Source organism: Oncorhynchus keta, chromosome 35 (genome assembly GCF_023373465.1).
Source record: "Oncorhynchus keta strain PuntledgeMale-10-30-2019 chromosome 35, Oket_V2, whole genome shotgun sequence".
NCBI classification, from domain to species: Eukaryota; Metazoa; Chordata; class Actinopteri; order Salmoniformes; family Salmonidae; genus Oncorhynchus; species Oncorhynchus keta.
Window position 1 is genome coordinate 81,469,980 of NC_068455.1, and position 15,000 is coordinate 81,484,979.

The 15,000-nt window shown below is 47.0% G+C and overlaps 1 protein-coding gene across 1 annotated transcript in view; it reads left to right on the forward strand.

The window, feature by feature from the left end:
- LOC127915551 (FH2 domain-containing protein 1-like) overlaps positions 1-15,000 on the forward strand; it is a 61,890-nt gene that overhangs the window by 12,732 nt on the left and 34,158 nt on the right. Inside the window, exons 2-3 of the mRNA XM_052495724.1 lie at positions 11,927-12,212; positions 14,966-15,000. The exon at positions 14,966-15,000 is cut by the window's right edge and continues 136 nt beyond it. Coding sequence (XP_052351684.1) covers positions 12,003-12,212; positions 14,966-15,000 — 245 coding nt within the window. The 5' untranslated portion in view covers positions 11,927-12,002. The remainder of the gene's footprint in view (positions 1-11,926; positions 12,213-14,965) is intronic.

The window sequence follows — 15,000 nt, forward strand, 5'->3', positions numbered from 1 at the left end:
ATAATAATATAATAATTAATAATATAATAATATAATAATAATATAATTAATAATAATAATATAATTAATAATTAATAATGAAATAAGAATGTAATAATTAATAATATAATAATAATAATATAATAATAATACTATAATTAATAATAATAATATAATAATAATTAAATAATAATTCATAATCTAATAATAATTATATAATAATATAATTAATAATATAATTAATAATACAATAAGAATGTAATAATATAATAATAATATCATAATTAAATAATAATTCATAATATAATAATAATAAAATAATTATATAATAATAATTATATAATAATAATTAATAATAATAATAAGCCCTTTTAAATTGACTGATTTCCTAATATGAACTGTAACAGTCAAATATGTGACATTGTTCCATGTTGCATTTTATATTTCTGTTCAGTTTACTTTAATACACATGTGCATTTGTCCCAATACTTTTGGACCCTTTAAAATGTGAGGGACGATGTACAAAAAGGGCTGTCATTTGCAAACGGTTCCACCCGATATGGATGAAAAGACCTTGAAGTATCATTTAAAATCTAAAGTGCTGGAGCCAAAACAACAAATAAATAATAATAACAACAAATAATGAGTCCCAATACTCCCTGGAGCTCGCTGTATCATGAGTTACAACATTATGAATATTGTCAAGTTAATATTTAAAACCATTGACCATTTAAATCACAGTAAGTTAAAAAAAAATATATATAATAATAAGTCAAGCTAGCTAAATAGCATATTTACATCAATTATCAATTATCAATGATCAGCTGATATGAATTAGGTGTTTTGGAGGCACTATAACTAACTTGCTTACAACTTGTGATCAGGAGTGTGTTGTTGTAGTAGAAATAACGAGTCCTTTGCTTCAGAGGCAGTTGATGTTGTGAATTATTAATTTTTTAAAGCCGGGGGGGGGGTGCACCCTTTTTGAATTACGAGCACCTGCCGTGTGTGTGTGTGTGTGTGTGTGTGTGTGTGTGTGTGTGTGTGTGTGTGTGTGTGTGTGTGTGTGTGTGTGTGTGTGTGTGTGTGTGTGTGTGTGTGTGTGTGTGTGTGTGTGTGTGTGTGTCCCAGCTACCAGTGTTAGGGCTTCCATGTGTTACTGTGGTAACCCTCATAACAGCAGCCGTCCCTATGGTTACGGACTGTGTGCCACCCACAATGGCTGCCCAAACAAACCCTCCCCTCTCTTTCTCCTTCCCTCTCTCTCTCTCCAAACGGGGTCAGGGGTCGACACCAAACCCACTTCCCTCTGTTAGTCTCTCCCTCCTCCTTATATCCCTCTCTCCATTCAAAGGGTCAAAGACCAAAATAATTTGGTTCGCAGGTCTTTTATGTCACCATCCCCTCCCCCTTCCATGGGTAGTGCTCGTAAACAAAGGTGGCGAAATTGGAAGGTGTGCCAGTGATGACATCAACCCAATCACGTGACAGAGATGTAAAATAAAAAAAATAAAAAAGATATATTATTATTTTGCCTTAGGCCTTCCTGGTGACCTCACAATGGGGTTCCGAGGGCTCTGATTGGCTGATGGGGTGTTTCAGAGAACCCCTGTGATGTTCTACTAATGTTGTTTCCCGTCGGTGCTTCTAGCTGTGATGTTGTGTTTACCGCGAGCCTATTGTCACAGAGAACCCTGTCCACGATGATCCACATAGACCAAAGCATTCTGGGATAGGGAGGGGAGGGGTGGGGTGGGGAGGGGAGGGGTGGGAGATGACATTGCTGAGCGGTGACGACCTGAGCTGATCACTCACTCGCTAGTTAGTTTTTCTCCACTGACCAAATTATGACCCCCACACACACCAGACCAGCATTGTGGGCCCTGACCTATATATTGAGAGGGAGAGATGCTGAGAGAAACCATTAGAGAGGCTGAGAGAAACCATTAGAGAGAGATGCTGAGAGAAACCTTTAGAGAGGGATGCTGAGAGAAACCATTAGAGAGAGATGCTGAGAGAAACCAGTAGAGAGATGCTGAGAGAAACCAGTAGAGAGGGATGCTGAGAGAAACCATTAGAGAGATGCTGAGAGAAACCATTAGAGAGATGCTGAGAGAAACCATTAGAGAGGGATGCTGAGAGAAACCATTAGAGAGATGCTGAGAGAAACCATTAGAGAGGGATGCTGAGAGAAACCATTAGAGAGAGATGCTGAGAGAAACCATTAGAGAGAGATGCTGAGAGAAACCATTAGAGAGAGATGCTGAGAGAAACCATTAGAGAGAGATGCTGAGAGAAACCAGTAGAGAGATGCTGAGAGAAACCATTAGAGAGATGCTGAGAGAAACCATTAGAGAGAGATGCTGAGAGAAACCATTAGAGAGGGATGCTGAGAGAAACCATTAGAGAGGGATGCTGAGAGAAACCTTTAGAGAGGGATGCTGAGAGAAACCATTAGAGAGAGATGCTGAGAGAAACCAGTAGAGGGATGCTGAGAGAAACCAGTAGAGGGATGCTGAGAGAAACCATTAGAGAGATGCTGAGAGAAACCAGTAGAGAGAGATGCTGAGAGAAACCATTAGAGAGATGCTGAGAGAAACCATTAGAGAGATGCTGAGAGAAACCATTAGAGAGGGATGCTGAGAGAAACCATTAGAGAGGGATGCTGAGAGAAACCATTAGAGAGGGATGCTGAGAGAAACCATTAGAGAGGGATGCTGAGAGAAACCATTAGAGAGATGCTGAGAGAAACCTTTAGAGAGGGATGCTGAGAGAAACCATTAGACAGAGATGCTGAGAGAAACCATTAGAGAGAGATGCTGAGAGAAACCAGTAGACAGAGATGCTGAGAGAAACCATTAGACAGAGATGCTGAGAGAAACCATTAGAGAGAGATGCTGAGAGAAACCAGTAGACAGGGATGCTGAGAGAAACCATTAGAGAGATGCTGAGAGAAACCAGTAGAGAGGGATGCTGAGAGAAACCATTAGAGAGGGATGCTGAGAGAAACCATTAGAGAGGGATGCTGAGAGAAACCAGTAGAGGGATGCTGAGAGAAACCATTAGAGAGAGATGCTGAGAGAAACCATTAGAGAGGGATGCTGAGAGAAACCATTAGAGAGATGCTGAGAGAAACCATTAGAGAGGGATGCTGAGAGAAACCATTAGAGAGGGATGCTGAGAGAAACCAGTAGAGGGATGCTGGGAGAAACCAGTAGAGGGATGCTGAGAGAAACCATTAGAGAGATGCTGAGAGAAACCATTAGAGAGATGCTGAGAGAAACCATTAGAGAGGGATGCTGAGAGAAACCATTAGAGGGATGCTGGGAGAAACCAGTAGAGAGGGATGCTGAGAGAAACCATTAGAGAGATGCTGAGAGAAACCATTAGAGAGATGCTGAGAGAAACCATTAGAGAGATGCTGAGAGAAACCATTAGAGAGAGATGCTGAGACAAACCATTAGAGAGAGATGTATCAAAAGAAACAACCTCCCCCTTCCCTTAGAACAGGCTTGGAACCTCTAACCCTGGGAACCTCCCCTTCCCTTAGAACGGGCTTGGAACCTCTAACCCTGGGAACCTCCCCTTCCCTTAGAACAGGCTTGGAACCTCTAACCCTGGCAACCTCCCCTTCCCTTAGAACAGGCTTGGAACCTCTAACCCTGACAACCTCCCCCTTCCCTTAGAACAGGCTTGGAACCTCTAACCCTGGGAACCTCCCCTTCCCTTAGAACAGGCTTGGAACCTCTAACCCTGACAACCTCCCCCTTCCCTTAGAACGGGCTTGGAACCTCTAACCCTGACAACCTCCCCATGGTGACGGTGGGGTTATGGTATGGGGCAGGCATAAGCTACAGACAACGAATACAATTGCATTTTATTCAATCACAATTTGAATGCACAGAGATACCGAGACGAGATCCTGAGACCCATTGTGGTGCCATTCATTCAACCACCTCCATCACCTCATGTTTCATCATGATAATGCACGGCCCCATGTCTCAAGGATCTATACACAATTCCTAGAAGCTGAAAATGTCCCAGTTCTTTCATGGCCCACATTCTCACCAGACATGTCAACCCATTGAGCATGTTTGGGATGCTCTGGATCAATGTGTACAATGTTCACAACATTGACATCAGCAAACTGCTCACCCACGTCTGCCCTCTGTACAGTTGAAACCAGCATGAATCCGTGAAGAACACACTTCTCCAGGGTGCCAGCGGCCATCGAAGGTGAACATTTTCCCCACTGAAGTCGGTTACGACGCCAAACAGACGGTTTTTGACAGTTTGTGCAAAAATTCTTCGATTGTGCAAATCCTCAGTTTCATCAGCTGTCCTTGTGACCGGTCTCAGCCGATCCCACAGGTGTAGAAGCCGATGGAGGAGGAGTAGGAATGGGTCCCACAGGTGTAGAAGCCGATGGAGGAGGAGTAGGAATGGGAGGGGTACAGCGCTGTAGACTGTTGTAGTCACCATGTTGTTTTAATCGGCTTCTTGATATGCCACACCTGCATTGCCTTTAAATTGTTTAACTTGGGTCAAACGTTTCGGGAAGTCTTCCACAAGCTTCCCACAATAAGTTGGATGAATTTTGTCCCATTCCTCCTGACAGAGCTGGTGTAACTTGAGTCAGGTTTGTAAGGCCTCCTTGCTCGCACACACTTTTTCAGTTCTGCCCACAAATCGTTTATAGGATTGAGGTCAGGGCTTTCTGATGGCCACTCCAATACCTTGTCTTTGTTGTCCTTAAGTTATTTTGCCACAACTTTGGAAGTCTGCTTGGGGTCATTGTCCATTTGGAAGACCCATTTGCGACCAAGCATTAACTTCCTGACTGATGTGTTGAGATGTTGCTTCCGCATAATAATCCACATAATTTTCCTCCCTCATGATCAATATATCTACAATATATATCTACAATATATATCTACAATATACAATATATCCACATAATAATTTACATTTACATTTACATTTAAGTCATTTAGCAGACGCTCTTATCCAGAGCGACTTACAAATTGGTGCATACACCTTATGACAACCAGTGGAACAGCCACTTGCATCTAAATCTTGTTGGGGGGGGGGGGTGAGAAGGATTACTTACCCTTACTTACCCTATCCTAGGTATTCCTTGAAGAGGTGGGGTTTCAGGTGTCTCCGGAAGGTGGTGATTGACTCCGCTGTCCTGGCGTCGTGAGGGAGTTTGTTCCACCATTGGGGGGCCAGAGCAGCGAACAGTTTTGACTGGGCTGAGCGGGAACTGTACTTCCTCAGTGGTAGGGAGGCGAGCAGGCCAGAGGTGGATGAACGCAGTGCCCTTGTTTGGGTGTAGGGCCTGATCAGAGCCTGGAGGTACTGAGGTGCCGTTCCCCTCACAGCTCCGTAGGCAAGCACCATGGTCTTGTAGCGGATGCGAGCTTCAACTGGAAGCCAGTGGAGAGAGCGGAGGAGCGGGGTGACGTGAGAGAACTTGGGAAGGTTGAACACCAGACGGGCTGCGGCGTTCTGGATGAGTTGTAGGGGTTTAATGGCACAGGCAGGGAGCCCAGCCAACAGCGAGTTGCAGTAATCAATAAACAATTGTTGGAAAAATGACTTGTGTCATCCGCAATGTAGGTGTCCTAACCGACTTGCCAAAACTATAGTTTGTTAATTAACAAGACATTTGTGGATTGAGGTTGGAAAAACGAGTTTTAAGGGAGAGATCCTGGTGGGTGGGTTCCTTGCTGCAGGTTGGTCATAAGAAATAGACACACGATTTCAGACATTTTGAAAAGGTCCTGAGAACGATATTTGCCTTCGTCGGCGCCCAAAACTCATCGCTGCTTAGACCACTGCAGTTCTCTAGCAAGCAAGGAGAGTAATTGATGAGAAGAGCGCATTATTATCTTGCTTTAAGCCTTTCCCAAACCATAGCCCTAACCTTAACCACTCGGGATTAATGACTCCAACTGTAGATACACACACACACACACACACACACACACACACACACACACACACACACACACACACACACACACAAACCATAGCCCTAACCTTAACCACTCGGGATTAATGACTCTAACTGTAGATACACACACACAAACCATAGCCCTAACCTTAACCACTCGGGATTAATGACTCCAACTGTAGACACACACACACACACACACACACACACACACACACACACACACACACACACACACACACACACACACACACACACACACACACACACACACACACACACACACAAACCATAGCCCTAACCTTAACCACTCGGATTAATGACTCCAACTGTAGACACACACACACACACACACACACACACACACACACACACACACACACACACACACACACACACACAAACCATAGCCCTAACCTTAACCACTCGGGATTAATGACTCCAACTGTAGATACACACACACAAACCATAGCCCTAACCTTAACCACTCGGGATTGATGACTCCAACCTAACTTCCGACTCCAACTGTAGATACACAAACACACACAAACTGGACGAGTACTAGTGGCTACATACACACACAAACCCTCGGGCTGGGCAGTGTTAAACTGGACTAGTACTAGTGGCTACATACACACACACCCCTCGGGCTGGGCAGTGTTAAACTGGACCAGTACTAGTGGCTACATACACACACACACCCCCGGGCTGGGCAGTGTTAAACTGGACTAGTACTAGTGGCTACATACACACACACACCCCCGGGCTGGGCAGTGTTAAACTGGACTAGTACTAGTGGCTACATACACACACAAACCCCGGGCTGGGCAGTGTTAAACTGGACCAGTACTAGTGGCTACATAGGCCTGGGCAGTGTTAAACTGGACCAGTACTAGTGGCTACCACACACAAACCCTCGGGCTGGGCAGTGTTAAACTGGACCAGTACTAGTGGCTACATACACACACAAACCCCGGGCTGGGCAGTGTTAAACTGGACCAGTACTAGTGGCTACATACACACACAAACCCTCGGGCTGGGCAGTGTTAAACTGGACCAGTACTAGTGGCTACATACACACACAAACCCTCGGGCTGGGCAGTGTTAAACTGGACCAGTACTAGTGGCTACATACACACACAAACCCTCGGGCTGGGCAGTGTTAAACTGGACTAGTAGTAGTGGCTACATACACACACAAACCCCCGGCCTGGGCAGTGTTAAACTGGACTAGTACTAGTGGCTACATACACACACAAACCCTCGGCCTGGGCAGTGTTAAACTGGACTAGTACTAGTGGCTACATACACACACAAACCCTCGGGCTGGGCAGAGTTAAACTGGACTAGTACTAGTGGCTACATACACACACACACCCCCGGCCTGGGCAGTGTTAAGCTGGACTAGTACTAGTGGCTACATACACACACACCCTCGGGCTGGGCAGTGTTAAACTGGACTAGTACTAGTGGCTACATACACACACAAACCCCCGGGCTGGGCAGTGTTAAACTGGACTAGTACTAGTGGCTACATACACACACACACCCTCGGGCTGGGCATGCAGTGTTAAACTGGACGAGTACTATTGGCTACATACACACACAAACCCTCGGGCACGCAGTGTTAAACTGGGCTAGTACTAGTGGCTACATACACACACAAACCCCCGGGCTGGGCAGTGTTAAACTGGACTAGTACTAGTGGCTACATACACACACACACCCTCGGGCTGGGCAGTGTTAAGCTGGACTAGTACTAGTGGCTACATACACACACAAACCCCCGGCCTGGGCAGTGTTAAACTGGACTAGTACTAGTGGCTACATACACACACACACCCCGGGCTGGGCAGTGTTAAACTGGACCAGTAGTACTAGGGCTGGCTGTTAAACTGGACTAGTACTAGTGGCTACATACACACACACACCCCGGGCTGGGCCTGGACTAGTACTAGTGGCTACATACACACACACACCCCGGGCTGGGCAGTGTTAAACTGGACTAGTACTAGTGGCTACATACACACACAAACCCCCGGGCTGGGCAGTGTTAAACTGGACTAGTACTAGTGGCTACATACACACACACACCCCGGGCTGGGCAGTGTTAAACTGGACTAGTACTAGTGGCTACATACACACACAAACCCCCGGGCTGGGCAGTGTTAAACTGGACTAGTACTAGTGGCTACATACACACACACACCCCCGGGCTGGGCAGTGTTAAACTGGACTAGTACTAGTGGCTACATACACACACAAACCCTCGGCCTGGGCAGTGTTAAACTGGACTAGTACTAGTGGCTACATACACACACACACCCTCGGGCTGGGCAGTGTTAAACTGGACTAGTACTAGTGGCTACATACACACACAAACCCTCGGGCTGGGCAGTGTTAAACTGGACTAGTACTAGTGGCTACATACACACACAAACCCCCGGGCTGGGCAGTGTTAAACTGGACTAGTACTAGTGGCTACATACACACACACACCCTCGGGCACGCAGTGTTAAACTGGACTAGTACTAGTGGCTACATACACACACAAACCCCCGGGCTGGGCATGCAGTGTTAAACTGGACTAGTACTAGTGGCTACATACACACACAAACCCCCGGGCTGGGCAGTGTTACACTGGACTAGTACTAGTGGCTACATACACACACAAACCCCCGGGCTGGGCAGTGTTAAACTGGACTAGTACTAGTGGCTACATACACACACACACCCCGGGCTGGGCAGTGTTACACTGGACACACATACACACCACCCCGGGCTGGGCAGTGTTAAACTGGACTAGTACTAGTGGCTACATACACACACACACCCCGGGCTGGGCAGTGTTAAACTGGACTAGTACTAGTGGCTACATACACACACAAACCCCGGGCTGGGCAGTGTTAAACTGGACTAGTACTAGTGGCTACATACACACACAAACCCCGGGCTGGGCAGTGTTAAACTGGACTAGTACTAGTGGCTACATACACACACAAACCCCGGGCTGGGCAGTGTTAAACTGGACTAGTACTAGTGGCTACACACACCCCCAAACCCCCGGGCTGGGCAGTGTTAAACTGGACTAGTACTAGTGGCTACATACACACACACACCCCCGGCCTGGGCAGTGTTAAACTGGACTAGTACTAGTGGCTACATACACACACACACCCCCGGGCTGGGCAGTGTTAAACTGGACTAGTACTAGTGGCTAGGGCTGGACAGTGTTAAACTGGACTAGTACTAGTGGCTACATACACACACAAACCCCCGGGCTGGGCAGTGTTAAACTGGACTAGTACTAGTGGCTACATACACACACACACCCTCGGGCTGGGCAGTGTTAAACTGGACTAGTACTAGTGGCTACATACACACACACACCCCCGGGCTGGGCAGTGTTAAACTGGACTAGTACTAGTGGCTACATACACACACACACCCCCGGCCTGGGCAGTGTTAAACTGGACTAGTACTAGTGGCTACATACACACACAAACCCCCGGGCTGGGCAGTGTTAAACTGGACTAGTACTAGTGGCTACATACACACACAAACCCCCGGCCTGGGCAGTGTTAAACTGGACCAGTACTAGTGGCTACATACACACACACACCCCCGGCCTGGGCAGTGTTAAACTGGACTAGTACTAGTGGCTACATACACACACAAACCCTCGGGCTGGGCAGTGTTAAACTGGACTAGTAGTAGTGGCTACATACACACACACACCCTCGGGCTGGGCAGTGTTAAACTGGACTAGTACTAGTGGCTACATACACACACAAACCCTCGGGCTGGGCAGTGTTAAACTGGACCAGTACTAGTGGCTACATACACACACACACCCCCGGCCTGGGCAGTGTTAAACTGGACTAGTACTAGTGGCTACATACACACACAAACCCTCGGGCTGGGCAGTGTTAAACTGGACTAGTAGTAGTGGCTACATACACACACACACCCTCGGGCTGGGCAGTGTTAAACTGGACTAGTACTAGTGGCTACATACACACACAAACCCTCGGGCTGGGCAGTGTTAAACTGGACCAGTACTAGTGGCTACATACACACACACACCCCCGGGCTGGGCAGTGTTAAACTGGACTAGTACTAGTGGCTACATACACACACAAACCCCCGGGCTGGGCAGTGTTAAACTGGACCAGTACTAGTGGCTACATACACACACACACGTTCCCTGTTAGGAGCCACATCACTTCCTGACAATGAATAATACATAAATGAAGGAAGTGTTGGGGTGTGTGTGTGTGTGTGTGTGTGTGTGTGTGTGTGTGTGTGTGTGTGTGTGTGTGTGTGTGTGTGTGTGTGTGTGTGTGTGTGTGTGTGTGTGTGTGTGTGTGTGTGTGTGTGTGTGTGTGTGTGTGTGTGTGTGTGTGTGTGTGTGTGTGTGTGTGTGTCGGGGTGTGTGTCTGTTACCAGAGTGTAAAGTGAATCCCGTGACTGAAATATTAAAGGGGCAGTTAAAAAAAGTAATCTTCATGTTTTAAAAAAATATTTTGTATTTAACTAAAGTATTCCGACCCGTTGACATTACACATTCACAATACCCCATAATGACATCACAATACCCCATAATGACGTCACAATACCCCATAATGACGTCACAATAACCCCATAATGACATCACAATAACCCCATAATGACATCACAATAACCCCATAATGACATCACAATAACCCCATAATGACATCACAATACCCCATACTGACGAAGCGAAAACAGCTCTCTAGAAATGTTGGCAAACTGGCTATGAGACTTAAAATTGAGCTCAGGTTCATCCTGTTTCCATTGATCATCCTTGAGATGTTTCTACAACTTGATTGGAGTCCACCTGTGGTAAATTAAATTGATTGGACATGATTTGGAAAAGGCAACACACCTGTCTATATATGGTCTCACAGTTGACAGTGCATGTCAGAGCAAAAACCAAGCCATGAGGTCGAAGGAATTTTCTGTAGAGCTCAGAGACATTATTGATAATATCTACAAACCTATTTTTTGTATTTGTCATTAAGGGGTGTAGGTTGATGGGGGGGACTATTTAATCAGTTTTAGAATAAGGCAACATAACATAACAAGCTGGGTGTCTGAAAACTTTCTGAATGTATTTAAAACAAACACAAGAAGCAAACAAATAATTTCAATGGAGGGAAATAAATCATTAAAAAACATATTTTTATGAAAAATAAACACACAATTATTTATTAGATATGCAGTGACGATTTAAAAAAAATAGAGTTAAAAAGACTAACATGTGGCCTTTTTAAATAAGTAATGAGGGATCTGGTCTCCTTTCTGTCTGCTCTGATGTGTTCAGACTGGTTCTCAAAGCTCTGCTTGTCAAACAAGGACTTGAAAAGAGACTCAATTCAATTCAAAGGGGCATTGGAGCTTCAAAAGAATAGAGACATTTCAAAACGTTATATTATTATTATTGTGTGTTGCAACAATGTGTAAGTCGTTGAAGTACAAAAGGGAATATCTCTCTCTCTCTCTCTCTCTCTCTCTCTCTCTCTCTCTCTCTCCCTCTTTCTCTCCCCTCTTTCTCTCTCCTCTTTCTCTCAGCACAGATTTATTCTGTCTTCAAATGGAGCACTAGTGGTTTGAAATGTTTCCAGAGCTGATTGAGGTTAATGTAGTCTAAACCTATTGGACCTATCCCCCTGCCGTTCATGATAATTCCAGACACCTTGTTTGTGAAATCGAAAAAGAACTAGAGGTGTGTCATAGACTCAACAACACTGAGGGATATATATATATATATATATATATATGTATATGTGTGTGTACTGAAATATTGTTCTTAGATATTGATTTTGATGGAATAGATTTTTTGGGGTAGTTTTTTTTAGCAGTTATCCAAACGTTGTTTACAGTGGACACATCACCCCCTCAACCAGACTATCCAGTCTGATCGCTCAACCTCACCCTCCTTTCCTTGCTTTGACCAATCAGCAGCTGGGATGCATGTGATGAGCAGAATCTCTCCAGCCAATGAGAAAAGAGTTTCCAGGAAGTGGATGCGGTTGAAGTTATGTCTCTGCCCCCTGCCTCTACAATTCCCATCCCTGATGGCAACAAGACAGGACCTCCTCTCCCTCCTCCTCCTCTCCCTCCTCCTCCTCCTCCTCCCCCCTGCGGCCCTCCTCCCCCGCCCCCTCCACCCGGTGCGGTCGACCCCATAGGTGGGATAAAGAAGAGGCGGGTCCGGAGTTTCTTCTGGAAACCCATACCTGAAGACCAGGTTAGTTACACTCCTCCTACTTCTACCAGTAGACCCCGCCCCTACCCTGAAGACCAGGTTAGTTACACTCCTCCTACTTATACCAGTAGACCCCGCCCCCTACCCTGAAGACCAGGTTAGTTACACTCCTCCCACTTCTACCTGTAGACCCCGCCCCTACCCTGAAGACCAGGTTAGTTACACTCCTCCTACTTCTACCTGTAGACCCCGCCCCTACCCTGAAGACCAGGTTAGTTACACTCCTCCTACTTCTTATACCAGTAGACCCCGCCCCTACCCTGAAGACCAGGTTAGTTACACTCCTCCTACTTCTACCTGTAGACCCCGCCCCTACCCTGAAGACCAGGTTAGTTACACTCCTCCTACTTCTTATACCAGTAGACCCCGCCCCTACCCTGAAGACCAGGTTAGTTACACTCCTCCTACTTCTACCAGTAGACCCCGCCCCTACCCTGAAGACCAGGTTAGTTACACTCCTCCTACTTCTTATACCAGTAGACCCCGCCCCTACCCTGAAGACCAGGTTAGTTACACTCCTCCTACTTCTTATACCAGTAGACCCCGCCCCTACCCTGAAGACCAGGTTAGTTACACTCCTCCTACTTCTTATACCAGTAGACCCCGCCCCTACCCTGAAGACCAGGTTAGTTACACTCCTCCTACTTCTACCAGTAGACCCCGCCCCTACCCTGAAGACCAGGTTAGTTACACTCCTCCTACTTCTACCAGTAGACCCCGCCCCTACCCTGAAGACCAGGTTAGTTACACTCCTCCTACTTCTACCAGTAGACCCCGCCCCTACCCTGAAGACCAGGTTAGTTACACTCCTCCTACTTCTTATACCAGTAGACCCCGCCCCTACCCTGAAGACCAGGTTAGTTACACTCCTCCTACTTCTACCAGTAGACCCCGCCCCTACCCTGAAGACCAGGTTAGTTACACTCCTCCTACTTCTACCAGTAGACCCCGCCCCTACCCTGAAGACCAGGTTAGTTACACTCCTCCTACTTCTTATACCAGTAGACCCCGCCCCTACCCTGAAGACCAGGTTAGTTACACTCCTCCTACTTCTACCAGTAGACCCCGCCCCTACCCTGAAGACCAGGTTAGTTACACTCCTCCTACTTCTACCAGTAGACCCCGCCCCTACCCTGAAGACCAGGTTAGTTACACTCCTCCTACTTCTTATACCAGTAGACCCCGCCCCTACCCTGAAGACCAGGTTAGTTACACTCCTCCTACTTCTACCAGTAGACCCCGCCCCTACCCTGAAGACCAGGTTAGTTACACTCCTCCTACTTCTTATACCAGTAGACCCCGCCCCTACCCTGAAGACCAGGTTAGTTACACTCCTCCTACTTATACCAGTAGACCCCGCCCCCTACCCTGAAGACCAGGTTAGTTACACTCCTCCTACTTCTTATACCAGTAGACCCCGCCCCTACCCTGAAGACCAGGTTAGTTACACTCCTCCTACTTCTTATACCAGTAGACCCCGCCCCTACCCTGAAGACCAGGTTAGTTACACTCCTCCTACTTCTACCAGTAGACCCCGCCCCTACCCTGAAGACCAGGTTAGTTACACTCCTCCTACTTCTACCTGTAGACCCCGCCCCTACCCTGAAGACCAGGTTAGTTACACTCCTCCTACTTCTTATACCAGTAGACCCCGCCCCTACCCTGAAGACCAGGTTAGTTACACTCCTCCTACTTCTACCTGTAGACCCCGCCCCTACCCTGAAGACCAGGTTAGTTACACTCCTCCTACTTCTACCTGTAGACCCCGCCCCTACCCTGAAGACCAGGTTAGTTACACTCCTCCCACTTCTACCTGTAGACCCCGCCCCGACATTGAAGGGCAGGTTAGTTACACTCCTCCTACTTCTTATACCAGTAGACCCCGCCCCTACCCTGAAGACCAGGTTAGTTACACTCCTCCTACTTCTACCAGTAGACCCCGCCCCTACCCTGAAGACCAGGTTAGTTACACTCCTCCTACTTCTTATACCAGTAGACCCCGCCCCTACCCTGAAGACCAGGTTAGTTACACTCCTCCTACTTCTTCTACCAGTAGACCCCGCCCCTACCCTGAAGACCAGGTTAGTTACACTCCTCCTACTTCTACCAGTAGACCCCGCCCCTACCCTGAAGACCAGGTTAGTTACACTCCTCCTACTTCTACCTGTAGACCCCGCCCCTACCCTGAAGACCAGGTTAGTTACACTCCTCCTACTTCTACCAGTAGACCCCGCCCCTACTCCATACTCCCTTAAAAACCTTCACTTGAAAAACTATAAAAAAGCAGCAATTGTACTGTTTGTCCATTTTGAGACACCGTAGCCAGTATACACTTCCTCAAAATAGTCAGGATTAATCTAAGATAACTCCAGAAATCTGTCATTGATTTGGACATGAAAAAAAGTTATCGCCATTGAAATAACAACAACCTGCTGTTGACCAATCACCGACGAAGGGGCGTCGACTTCGGCTCCCGACTTCGGCTCCCGACTTCGGCTCCCGACTTCGGCTCCCGACTTCGGCTCCCTTCGGCTCCCGACTTCGGCTCCCGACTTCGGCTCCCGACTTCGGCTCCCGACTTCGGCTCCCGACTTCGGCTGGCCTCTCGAAAAAAATGTTGTGTGCCGGAAAAAACCCTCACCGAAGTCTAAAACAAACCAATATAGGCATAAACTTTTCTAAACTGTTTAGTCTGGGAACCTTAAACCTCCTAACTGCTATGTAACGGTCTCCAGGTGAAAGGGCGGACCAACCTGTGGACACAGCTTCC